At 38.8% G+C, this 9674-nt stretch overlaps 2 protein-coding genes across 2 annotated transcripts; one reads left to right on the top strand and one right to left on the bottom strand.

Moving 5' to 3' along the window:
- Positions 1–2332: 2332 nt before the first annotated feature.
- On the bottom strand, positions 2333–3256 carry LOC120570369 (olfactory receptor 6N2-like). Its single transcript, XM_039818680.1, has one exon. The coding sequence runs from the start codon at positions 3254–3256 to the stop codon at positions 2333–2335; it is 924 nt and encodes a 307-aa protein (XP_039674614.1).
- Positions 3257–7420: 4164 nt separating this feature from the next.
- LOC120569398 (olfactory receptor 11A1-like) lies at positions 7421–8338 on the top strand. Its single transcript, XM_039817271.1, has one exon. The coding sequence runs from the start codon at positions 7421–7423 to the stop codon at positions 8336–8338; it is 918 nt and encodes a 305-aa protein (XP_039673205.1).
- Positions 8339–9674: the final 1336 nt, after the last annotated feature.

The following is a 9674-nucleotide window of genomic DNA, read 5'->3' on the forward strand; positions in this document are numbered from 1 at the left end:
CATACGACGTTAGCCTTAGCCCCGAATAGCTGCATCACTGAAGACACACTTGTCTAACGTTAGCTGACTATGTCTAAAGCGTTACATACTAAAATAAAAACACAATCAACTTACCACTCTGAAACGTCCTGCTGACCAGAAATGCTAAAAGAAATGAATTGGTCCTCTTCACTTGAATCCTCTGAACTTGAGTATTCAGGCTCTAACTGGTAAGGTCTTGCAGATCCTGCAGCCATGTTCATAGTAGGATTCTGATTCCATGCCGCATTCTATGTTTATCTGTGCTTAGCCAATCAGAGTGTTCTATATTTACCTGTGCTTAGCCAATCAGAGCGTTCTGCTCTTTAGTTGTAGGCTGAACATTCCATCCAGCAGGGAATCCAAGCGTGTGTGGGAGGGGAGAAAAAGGGCTCGCAGAAAATTTTGGGAAAATCAACCCAACTCTTTTTTTGGGGTAACACTATTAAATTAGTGTTTAATAGACACATATGAACGGTACAAATATAAGTTTAAGTGTCACCATATGGGACCTTTAAATTAAGTGTGTTTTCCAAATGCTAACAAATATAATTTATATATAATATAATTGGGGGGGGGGAGGGGGGCGCTCGAAGAGGGTCTCGCCCTGGGTGTAATTCAATGTAGAACCGCCCCTGCTGTATTTGGTGATCCACTCACACTCTAATGTTTATTTATTTATTCATACTGTGGTTGTGATGTTTTGACCAACCTAATGTATGTGTTGATGTTTTTTTTGTTTTTTTTGTGCTATATGTTGGGACTCCTTGAAAATGAGATGATACATCTGAAGGGGTTTATGTTAATAACAAAATTTGAACTAACTTCTGTGCTGACCTTTTTTTTCATATCATTGTTTTGTTTGTTGGTTTTTTCAGTGTCATCTATTTTTTAAATAAAACGTCTCTTTTTAGAGCATACTGTACACCACTTTATACACCTCACCTATGGTGCAGCTATAGTAAAGCAAAAAAGTAAAGGTGGCATACAATGATGCATTTAGAAGTATCCAAGATGGACCAGTGCTAGTCATTTGTTTGTGACGAGTAATGTTCCCACCTTCCATGCTGTGCTATGGAATTTTATGTACAAATTTAGGTGACGATTAACAGAGTCAAAGAATACAATTTTAACTGCCTTAACTAACCCTGCACTTAGTGATACCAGATTTACTTCCAAACTCTGGAAACACTGGCACACACATTTGCATATGTTCTAAGTATTGTGTATAACTATCTTTGTGTCTGTACATGTATGTATGTGTGTATGTGTGTATGTATGTATGTATGTATGTATGTTTTGTATGTTCCCTCTATGTACTATGTGATAGACAGTATGTCTGTATGTTTTTATGTTTGAGTGTGCCCTTTTGTCTGTAATATGTTATGTGTATTTTTATATCTGGACCTTGAGTCTGTAAATAAAGTTATATATTTTTACTTTCTATTTTTTGTTCAATGTTGCTGTACAGCACCTTGTCACCTTTGATTTGAAATGTGTTTTATAAATAAAGTTTACCTCCTCGCTTACTTTTTGTAGCTGACAGGATCGTAATGTGGTATTATATGACGACTTCAAAGTCGTAACATTCTCTTTTTTTGCGTTAGGGATAGCAATGACACTAGCATGTTTTGACTCGTGATGGTGCCTGATATTAGCATCCTGAGGACATTTGGGGCTTAGCCAGGACCTCTGTTGCGGAATCCTGCCCATTCAAATGTTTTTTTATAAACAAACTCTAATTTGAGACTTTTATTTCTTTTTTTTTTTTTTTTGTGGCCGGGTTGGATCTGTGGGTAGAGCAGGCGCACAAATATTTAGAGGTGCATGCCTCGACACAGAGGTCCAGGGTTCGACTGACCTGATGATGATGATTTCCTGCATGTCTTCCCCCTCTATCTCCCCTTTCTCACCTGTCCTCTCCATTAAAGGCGGATTTTTTTTTTTAATACACTATGGTACCTTCTTTAGATTCCAAGTACAAAGAAATTCCCAGTGTGAATCTATTTATTTTCACTGTGAATAAGTTAATGGTTAGATGGCCACCGGACACCCTCAGTCAGAATGTTTTACAGTTGAAGACAAAAAAACAGCGGTGAACACCAAATATAATTGTTCTTACATTGTTCAAAATCAAGAGACCTTGCTTTTCCCATAACAAACATTAAAGAGTCTCTTTAACAATAAATACACAGTACTGTGTATTTACAAACGGTATGGAAATAAGTACGTAGATTAAGTACCTCAACAATTCACATCTCAGCATGATTATTTTAGAAGAAGTGACTGTACATTAGTAATCAGTGTTATTACATCAAATACCTTTGGTTGAACAGAACAATCTTTTGAGGTGTTTAGAAATTTCTTTCATTTTGAGCCCGTATATGAGTGGGTTAAACAAAGGGTGATACAAAATGATTTGTAACATCATTATTAAGCGTGCAGTTTTCAGAAAATTTGATTGCACTCGAGCTATAATGACATCATATGCAAATAAAAAGGAGAAACTGATTAAAACCATCAGGTGGGGTAAACAGGTATCTGCTGCTTTTTTCCTGACTTTTCTGCAGCTTCGATAGGTTACTATAAATATCTTGGTGTATGTAAAGATTATGAAAAGCATGGGCAAAATTGAGAGATCTAATAAAATAACAATACCAAATATAGTAATTACTCTTGATGTTTCACATTGAAGTTTGTAAATTGAATTGTTACAAAATATTCCTTTTAGTGTTAAGTCACACAGTTTCGCTTCAGAACTCAATATTGTTTGGACTGCAAGATGACAAGCAGGCACAAGCCAAGCAAAAAACAGGAAAATACTCACTGTGGTTTTTGTCATGATATTTGGATATTGCAGAGGTTTACATATAGACACATATCTGTCATAGGCCATGGCTGACAACAATAAGAATTCTGAAATGCCTAAAGAGTAAAATATTTGAAATTGAAAGAGACAGGCTGAATAAGATATGATCTGTTTTTCAGATAAAAAGTCAAACAAAAGTTTTGGATAGATAGCAGTGCTGTAAAGAACAGAGTTCACTAACAAAGCTGCAATGAAAATATACATAGGCTCATGGAGGTTTTGGTGAACCCAGATAAGGTACACAATAATAGAATTACTGCATAATATTAGAATATATGCTATGAACATAATAAAAAAATAAACATATCTGAATTTGTCAACTTCCACATGCCCACCCAGAGTTATGTATGTTACGTTTAACTCATCCATTAATGTTGTCTGAAACTGAATGTTCAGACGCTGTGGTACATTTTTATAAGATTGCTTCACCCTCCAAGGATCTCATTAACCTTTCCACCAAAATAGTTACTAATTGTTTGACATCTTTTTCTTGAGCATGTACTCCATTACGTAATCTTTCCAATTCAAAATATTGGCTGTTGTAGTCCTGTCAAGAATTTCACCCAGGAGACCGGGGTTTGTGTCTTGTTGGAAAATAATATAATCATAATATTTTTTTTTTACTTTACACATGCATAACAAAGTGAGGTAACGTAACAAATGTACAGATTTTAACCCTGATTTTAAAATAGACCTTTTGGCCTAAACCGCACCAAGTAGTTTTGCTGCCTAAACCTAATAAAACAGCAGCCGTTACATTTACAACAGACAGAACAAACAGACTACAAAACAGCTTTAATCCAACAGCCATAAGTGCATTGAACAATGCTAAAGTATATTTCTCACCACTGATCTATGTCAATAGGTCTATGTGCAGTTTTTTAAACATTGATGCCTGTATGGGTGTGTATATGTGTTTTGTATGTATGCAGTAGTAGCATTCTTTATTTATGTATTTATTTAGGCATATTTTACCTCATAGATGTTTGGCACTTGACAAGGACTGCACTTAATTTTGTTGTATCTGTTACAATGACAATAAAGATATTCTATTCTATTTAGATATGAGGATGGAAAACGCTCCTGTTGGCCGTATTTCCTGCCATTGCTAGGGACTTCAGATCGTGGCGCAAAAGGCACCCTTTAGGGCACTATCTTGCACTCAGCGCAATTGACTTTGTACACCGACGCATGTCTCATTCCTATTTTACACCCGACGCACAGCAGGCTTTTCCCTCCACAGACGCACGTTGGTAAATTAGGGAATGTATTTGCGCTCCCGGGGGCAGTTCAGCGAAAAGAGGAGGCGTGTTCAGGCGCAAATGTTCCCTGATGCTATTTTGCAGTTTCAGAAAACAATTCCTAGTCTAAAGTCAGTGGAGCGTTATTCAGATGTTATTTTAGGGGTGAATGTTTGGCCATAATGTAACGTGTGTACAACATGCATATACTTTGCTTCTCTCATCTACACGGACGCAGCCGTTCCCATTTTTGCAAACCACACATAATTACAAGGAAAAATATTACCGAAAATGCGCTTCAGGTGTTGGATAGGTCAGGAGGCACTTTATAGTACAGTCCTCAAAAAGCTGCAGCATTTTTTTGTGGCTTGTTGTGTTTTACACAACATTTCCATGAATCATGGATTTGTTGAGGAAATATAAGAGGACTTAAGGAGATGTGATGTTGAACTAAGGCGGGATTGGCCACTTCGGCGGGATCTGGTCTGGGAGTGGCAATGTGCGATGCGCTCCTGGTGGAGTGGGTGGACGGAGATGGAGTGGGGGGAGGAGGAAGGGGCACAACTGGAGCAGGTAGTGTGTTTGGAGGCCCATGCTCCATGGCTGTAGCAATCCTCTCCAGAATTGAAGAGATGCGCCTGAGAGGCCGCAGCAACATCGCCACCCGGCCAAGACGGGCATTTATTACTTTGCTGCATCCCGGACAGCTCCCGCTGGCGTGCGCCGGGCAAATCCGCCGTCATAATAGCAATCGATCATGGAACAAGCACGCCTGCGCTTAAAGGGAATGTGAGATGATGCTCTGATTGGTTATTTTCACGTTACGCCCAAACCACACCTAGCTACTTCAGACCAACCCATTTTAGATTTGCGTCGGGCGCAAGACTCATTTATCCCGCCGGTCTAATAGCAACAGCGCCCGAGAGCCGCCCACAAAGCTACTTGCGTTTTGCATTTCATATTTGCATTTCAGATTGTTAAAATAGTGCCCTTAGTGTCTGTAAAGGACCCATCGGGCAGAGCAGCAACTCAACCGCGGTGCTGTAAGATGCTGACTGAAGAGCAACATCGATAGGGAGTAGTATTAAAGACCGAAATTCGCGCCAAGGTACGCCAAGGGATCGTGACCAGGCATTAGTAATTGTCAAGTTAGGGGTGAAAATGTGTTGAGAAATGTGCCCCCGCTCATAAATCCACAGTAAATTCAAGTTCAAGACCTTTATTTGTCCCCGAGGGGCAATTGATTAAATGGTAGCAATCTGTTCCATATTACCTGCAACCATAATCAGCCATTGCAATCCAATCCGATTTAGATGGCATTAATCGACGCAAAGTCAGTGTCTAATAAGACTTTTATCCTAAGGGACTTCTTTGTGTCTCATGATCTGGACTTTTAGTTTATTACAGAGAATACAATGTGACCCTGATTAAACTGTGTCCTACTGACTGTAACTTTGTCATTGTACCAAGGATGTCCGGTGAAGGAGGCCTAGCTGCTGTTTTTACCAAAGAGTTTATCTGCTGCTCATTGGTGAGTTTAACATCTTTGAGGCACATATGCTCAAAATTGGATTGGTTAATCATTTTTACTGTGTGTTGATTTATTGGCCACCTGTCCAACTAAAGGCTTTCTAACCGAATTTGCAGAGTTGTAAGCTTCTGTGGTTGTTAAACTCTTTTGATTGTTGGTGATTTTAATATACATGTTGATGAGGCATCTGATAAATTTGCTGCTGAGATTTTAATGCACAACTCAGTGATTGAATTTAATCCAACAGGTATCAGGGCCAACCCACAATCATGGTCATACCCTAGACTTGGTTTTTACTTTGGGGTTGAACCTTAATGCTCTTCGTTAATGACTTTTTCATGTCTAACCACAAGCGTATCATTTGTTATGCCATTTTCAATGCTGTCACCCAATCCATTAAATGCATGACCCGTTCTCTGGTCTGATCAGCTATGTTTAGTTGAGTATGCATACAACACCCTTGTCAGCTCTTCCACAGGATTGTCTACCTTGCAATGCTCCCTACCCTCTAAGGGTCCAGGAAATGGGCTTCCCCTTCGTGTGTCTCTTCGCCATCAACCCAGCTAGTGTCTGCCTTTTGTGCCCCGATCCATGCGGCTCCATCCCACATTTTATGGATAGAGCCTGCTAGGGAACCCCACTAGCAGGTCACAAGCCCCAGTAAAAGAGGTCTAGAAGGCCATCCACAGCAAGAACGATGACTATAACGATAATGGTTAGAGCATCCACACTGATAAACAATAATTTTCTGTAAACGGTGTCACCAAGTATGCACTGCACACTATAGAATACATAATACACAAAAAATTCAGATGTGACGTAAGGTTGCTGGAGTGTCTGAAGTAATATCCTACATACGTTTGTAATTGTGAATTTGGGTACATTTTATGAACCTAAAAATAAGGTTGTATTTACTGGGGACATCTGTGCTGCTGACACCGCCACACTCAGAGCATCAGAAAGCCAAGGATTAGAGCAGCCAAACATCCCTGACCGTATGATTTAACTTTCAAAACTCAAGATTGACTCTCAACCTGAAATTCCACCAGGCAAAGATGCACAGTGTTGCAGCTGTGCCGTGGTTTTCTTTCGTCATTTGGATGCTCTATCCCTTCTACTTCCTGTCCGACCTGTTGAGCCACCGCATATTTTTAGGGAGGGGGGGGACCCGCTTCTGGAAATCTTTTACAACACGCTGCGTCGTGACTGGTGGACTCACAAACGTTGTCTTGAGTGGCCACGATTGCTGGTGGTGGAATCTAGGGGTCAGTCGTCTGCTGTGGCATATAAGGATGTATTTTGATTCACTGTCAGTGTTTCGTTTTGAAAGTGATCTTAACAATATCATTTTGCCACTGTTGTTATCATTATAGTTGTGGTGTGACTCTGCCAGTCAATTGAGTTAGAACGATTTTCCAAACTCATCATTATAGTTATCATGTGGACAGCAGCCCAGAGTTGTTAAAGTTGTTTACTTCTTAGTCACTCTTGGTGGAAAGTTTAATTAGATCCATGGAGGGGGACGCAGGCTGATAAACACATTTCACAGGGTCAAACTGTTCACTTTCCGAATGTTGGAGATGAGCACATATTGAGTACATTTCAAGTAACTGGAAATCAAAAAGGGCATCCAATACAGGAAACATATTTTATTGCAATCTTGTGAGATGTAAGAAAAATCCTTATTTTAAAAAAAACAACATATTCTTGTCATATTATCTGACCGTTTCATTAATACATATTTAATATTTGAATTTCTTAATGGATGATGAGTTAAATTTAACATATATAACACTTGGTGGGCATGTGGAAGTTCATAAATATAGATTCCTTTATTTTGGGATCATGTTTGCAGTATATATTCTAATAATCTTGTGTAATTCCACTATTGTGTGCATCATCGTAAATTACCAAAACCTCCATGAGCCTATGTACATTTTTATTGCAGCTTTGTTAATCAACTCTGTTCTTTTCAGCACTGCTATCTATCCAAAGCTTTTGATTGACTTTTTATCTGAGAAACAGATCATATCACATTCAATGTGTCACTTTCAATATTTCTTATTTTACACTTTAGGGGGTTCAGAATTCTTACTGTTGTCAGCCATGGCTTATGACAGATATGTGTCTATATGTAAACCTTTTCAATATCCAACTATCATGAGAAAATTGACTATTAGTATTTTCTTGGTGTTGGCTTGGCTTCTGCCTGCTTGTCAGGTCGCGGGGTCAGCTGCATTGAGTGCTACCAAAAAACTCTGTAACTTTACTTTAAATGGAATCTTTTGTAACAATTCAGTTCAGAAACTTCACTGTGCGGTTTCAAGAGGACTGTCTGTGTATGGTGTGATTCTTTTGCTCAATATTGTGTTTTTTCCTATGCTTTTCATAGTTTTTACATATACCAGGATATTTATAATAACCTATCGAAGTAGTAGAGAAGTCCGGACAAAAGCTGCACAGACCTGTTTACCCCACCTGTTGGTTTTAATCAGTTTTTCGTTGTTGTGTACATATGATATTATGATACTTAGACTGGAATCTGAATTTCCAAAAATTGCACGGTTTATAATGACTTTACAGCTGATTTTGTATCATCCTCTCTTTAATCCGATCATATACGGACTAAAAATGAAAGAAATCTTTAAACACCTGAAGAGGTTATTGTCAGTAAAATGATCTGTTGTATAAACACATTTTCAACATGTGTTGAAATGATTTTTCAGGTCTTTGAAAAGTATTTTAAGAATTTGTTTTGAACCCAGTAAAGATCATCATCAGCTTCACCAATGTTATGTATTTTATTCAATCAAGTAATCATAAGTTTCATTATTAATGTATAATTTCTTCTTCAGTTAGCTGTAACAAAACAGAACCTGGTACTACATTATATTGGTCTTGTGATGTTGTTTGAGTGTAAAAAAATACAATATTTATCAGAAAACTGAGGCTACATCTGACAGGACAATGTCTTTTACATTTAAACTTTAAAGAAACGCTCTCTATAGAACGGTACAGATTTTATTATTAGAATCAAGGCTGTGCTGTGATTTTACAGAATTTTATGTTTTTGGATTAACAGAAGTGTCAAACTTAGTCATTTTCTGCCAGGACATTATCCGTCTTTCCAACCCGTTCTCACTCTGAACTCGTAAAATACGGACGTTTGGGCAGTGGCTGTCAGCATCCGATAAGACGTAAAAAGTGCCCTTCAGCGTGTTAGTAGAACGCACCAGGGAGATCAGCAGCTACACAGCGTTTGAAGATGATGTAGCACTAAGTAGCAAGTAGTATGAAAGCCCAAAAAACGCCTAAGGAGGTTGGTTGGGGTGGTGGATGGGTCAAACAACACAGGACTTTCACCCAGGAGACCGGGGGTCGTGTCCCGCGTGTCAGGATTCCTAAACCCAACCGTCGCTTTCTTCTTTTCCTAAACCTAACCGTCGTCCCGCGTGTCATGGAAACGTAAGCCCGCCCACGACCTTTTCCTAAACCTAACTGCTTAAAAAGAGATAATCCGTAGTCCCGACCCAGTGCGTTTAGATAAAGCATGTTTAATTATGTTTAACGCTATGAGACTTTTACTGTCAATAACAACGCCAAAGGCACCTGACCAAACGTCTGTATTTTTTGCGATGGAAGTGAGAACATGTTGGTCTTTCTACCGTTATGTTTTTTTACAGTGTAGTAATGACTTTATAATTAATAATTATGATTAATATGAGGAACATAATCTCTGGTTGTATTGATGACGTTCATAATGGCCTCAAAGGGAAGATAAACATTTTAAATGTTGAAAAGTCAAGACTTAACGGTGTTGGCTAATGTTTAAACTCTTGTTAACCCTAATTGGAACGTGTTTCTCCACTCAGAGAGTCTGGGTTACACATGTAACCATCCATTCTCTATTGGGTCGAGACTTTCTCTTTACTCTACATACAGTAGTCCCATTTATCTTCGGGGACTCTAAGACACACAGCAAAGAAACTAAGCAGATGAAAAGCATGAAGGGAAA

The sequence above is a fragment of the Perca fluviatilis genome, chromosome 12, assembly GCF_010015445.1.
Source record: "Perca fluviatilis chromosome 12, GENO_Pfluv_1.0, whole genome shotgun sequence".
Taxonomy (NCBI): Eukaryota; Metazoa; Chordata; class Actinopteri; order Perciformes; family Percidae; genus Perca; species Perca fluviatilis.

Bases quoted from the DNA above. Each gene is read 5' to 3' on its own strand.
- LOC120570369 (XM_039818680.1), bottom strand. From the start codon at position 3,256: ATGGATGAGTTAAACGTAACATACATAACTCTGGGTGGGCATGTGGAA.
- LOC120569398 (XM_039817271.1), top strand. From the start codon at position 7,421: ATGGATGATGAGTTAAATTTAACATATATAACACTTGGTGGGCATGTG.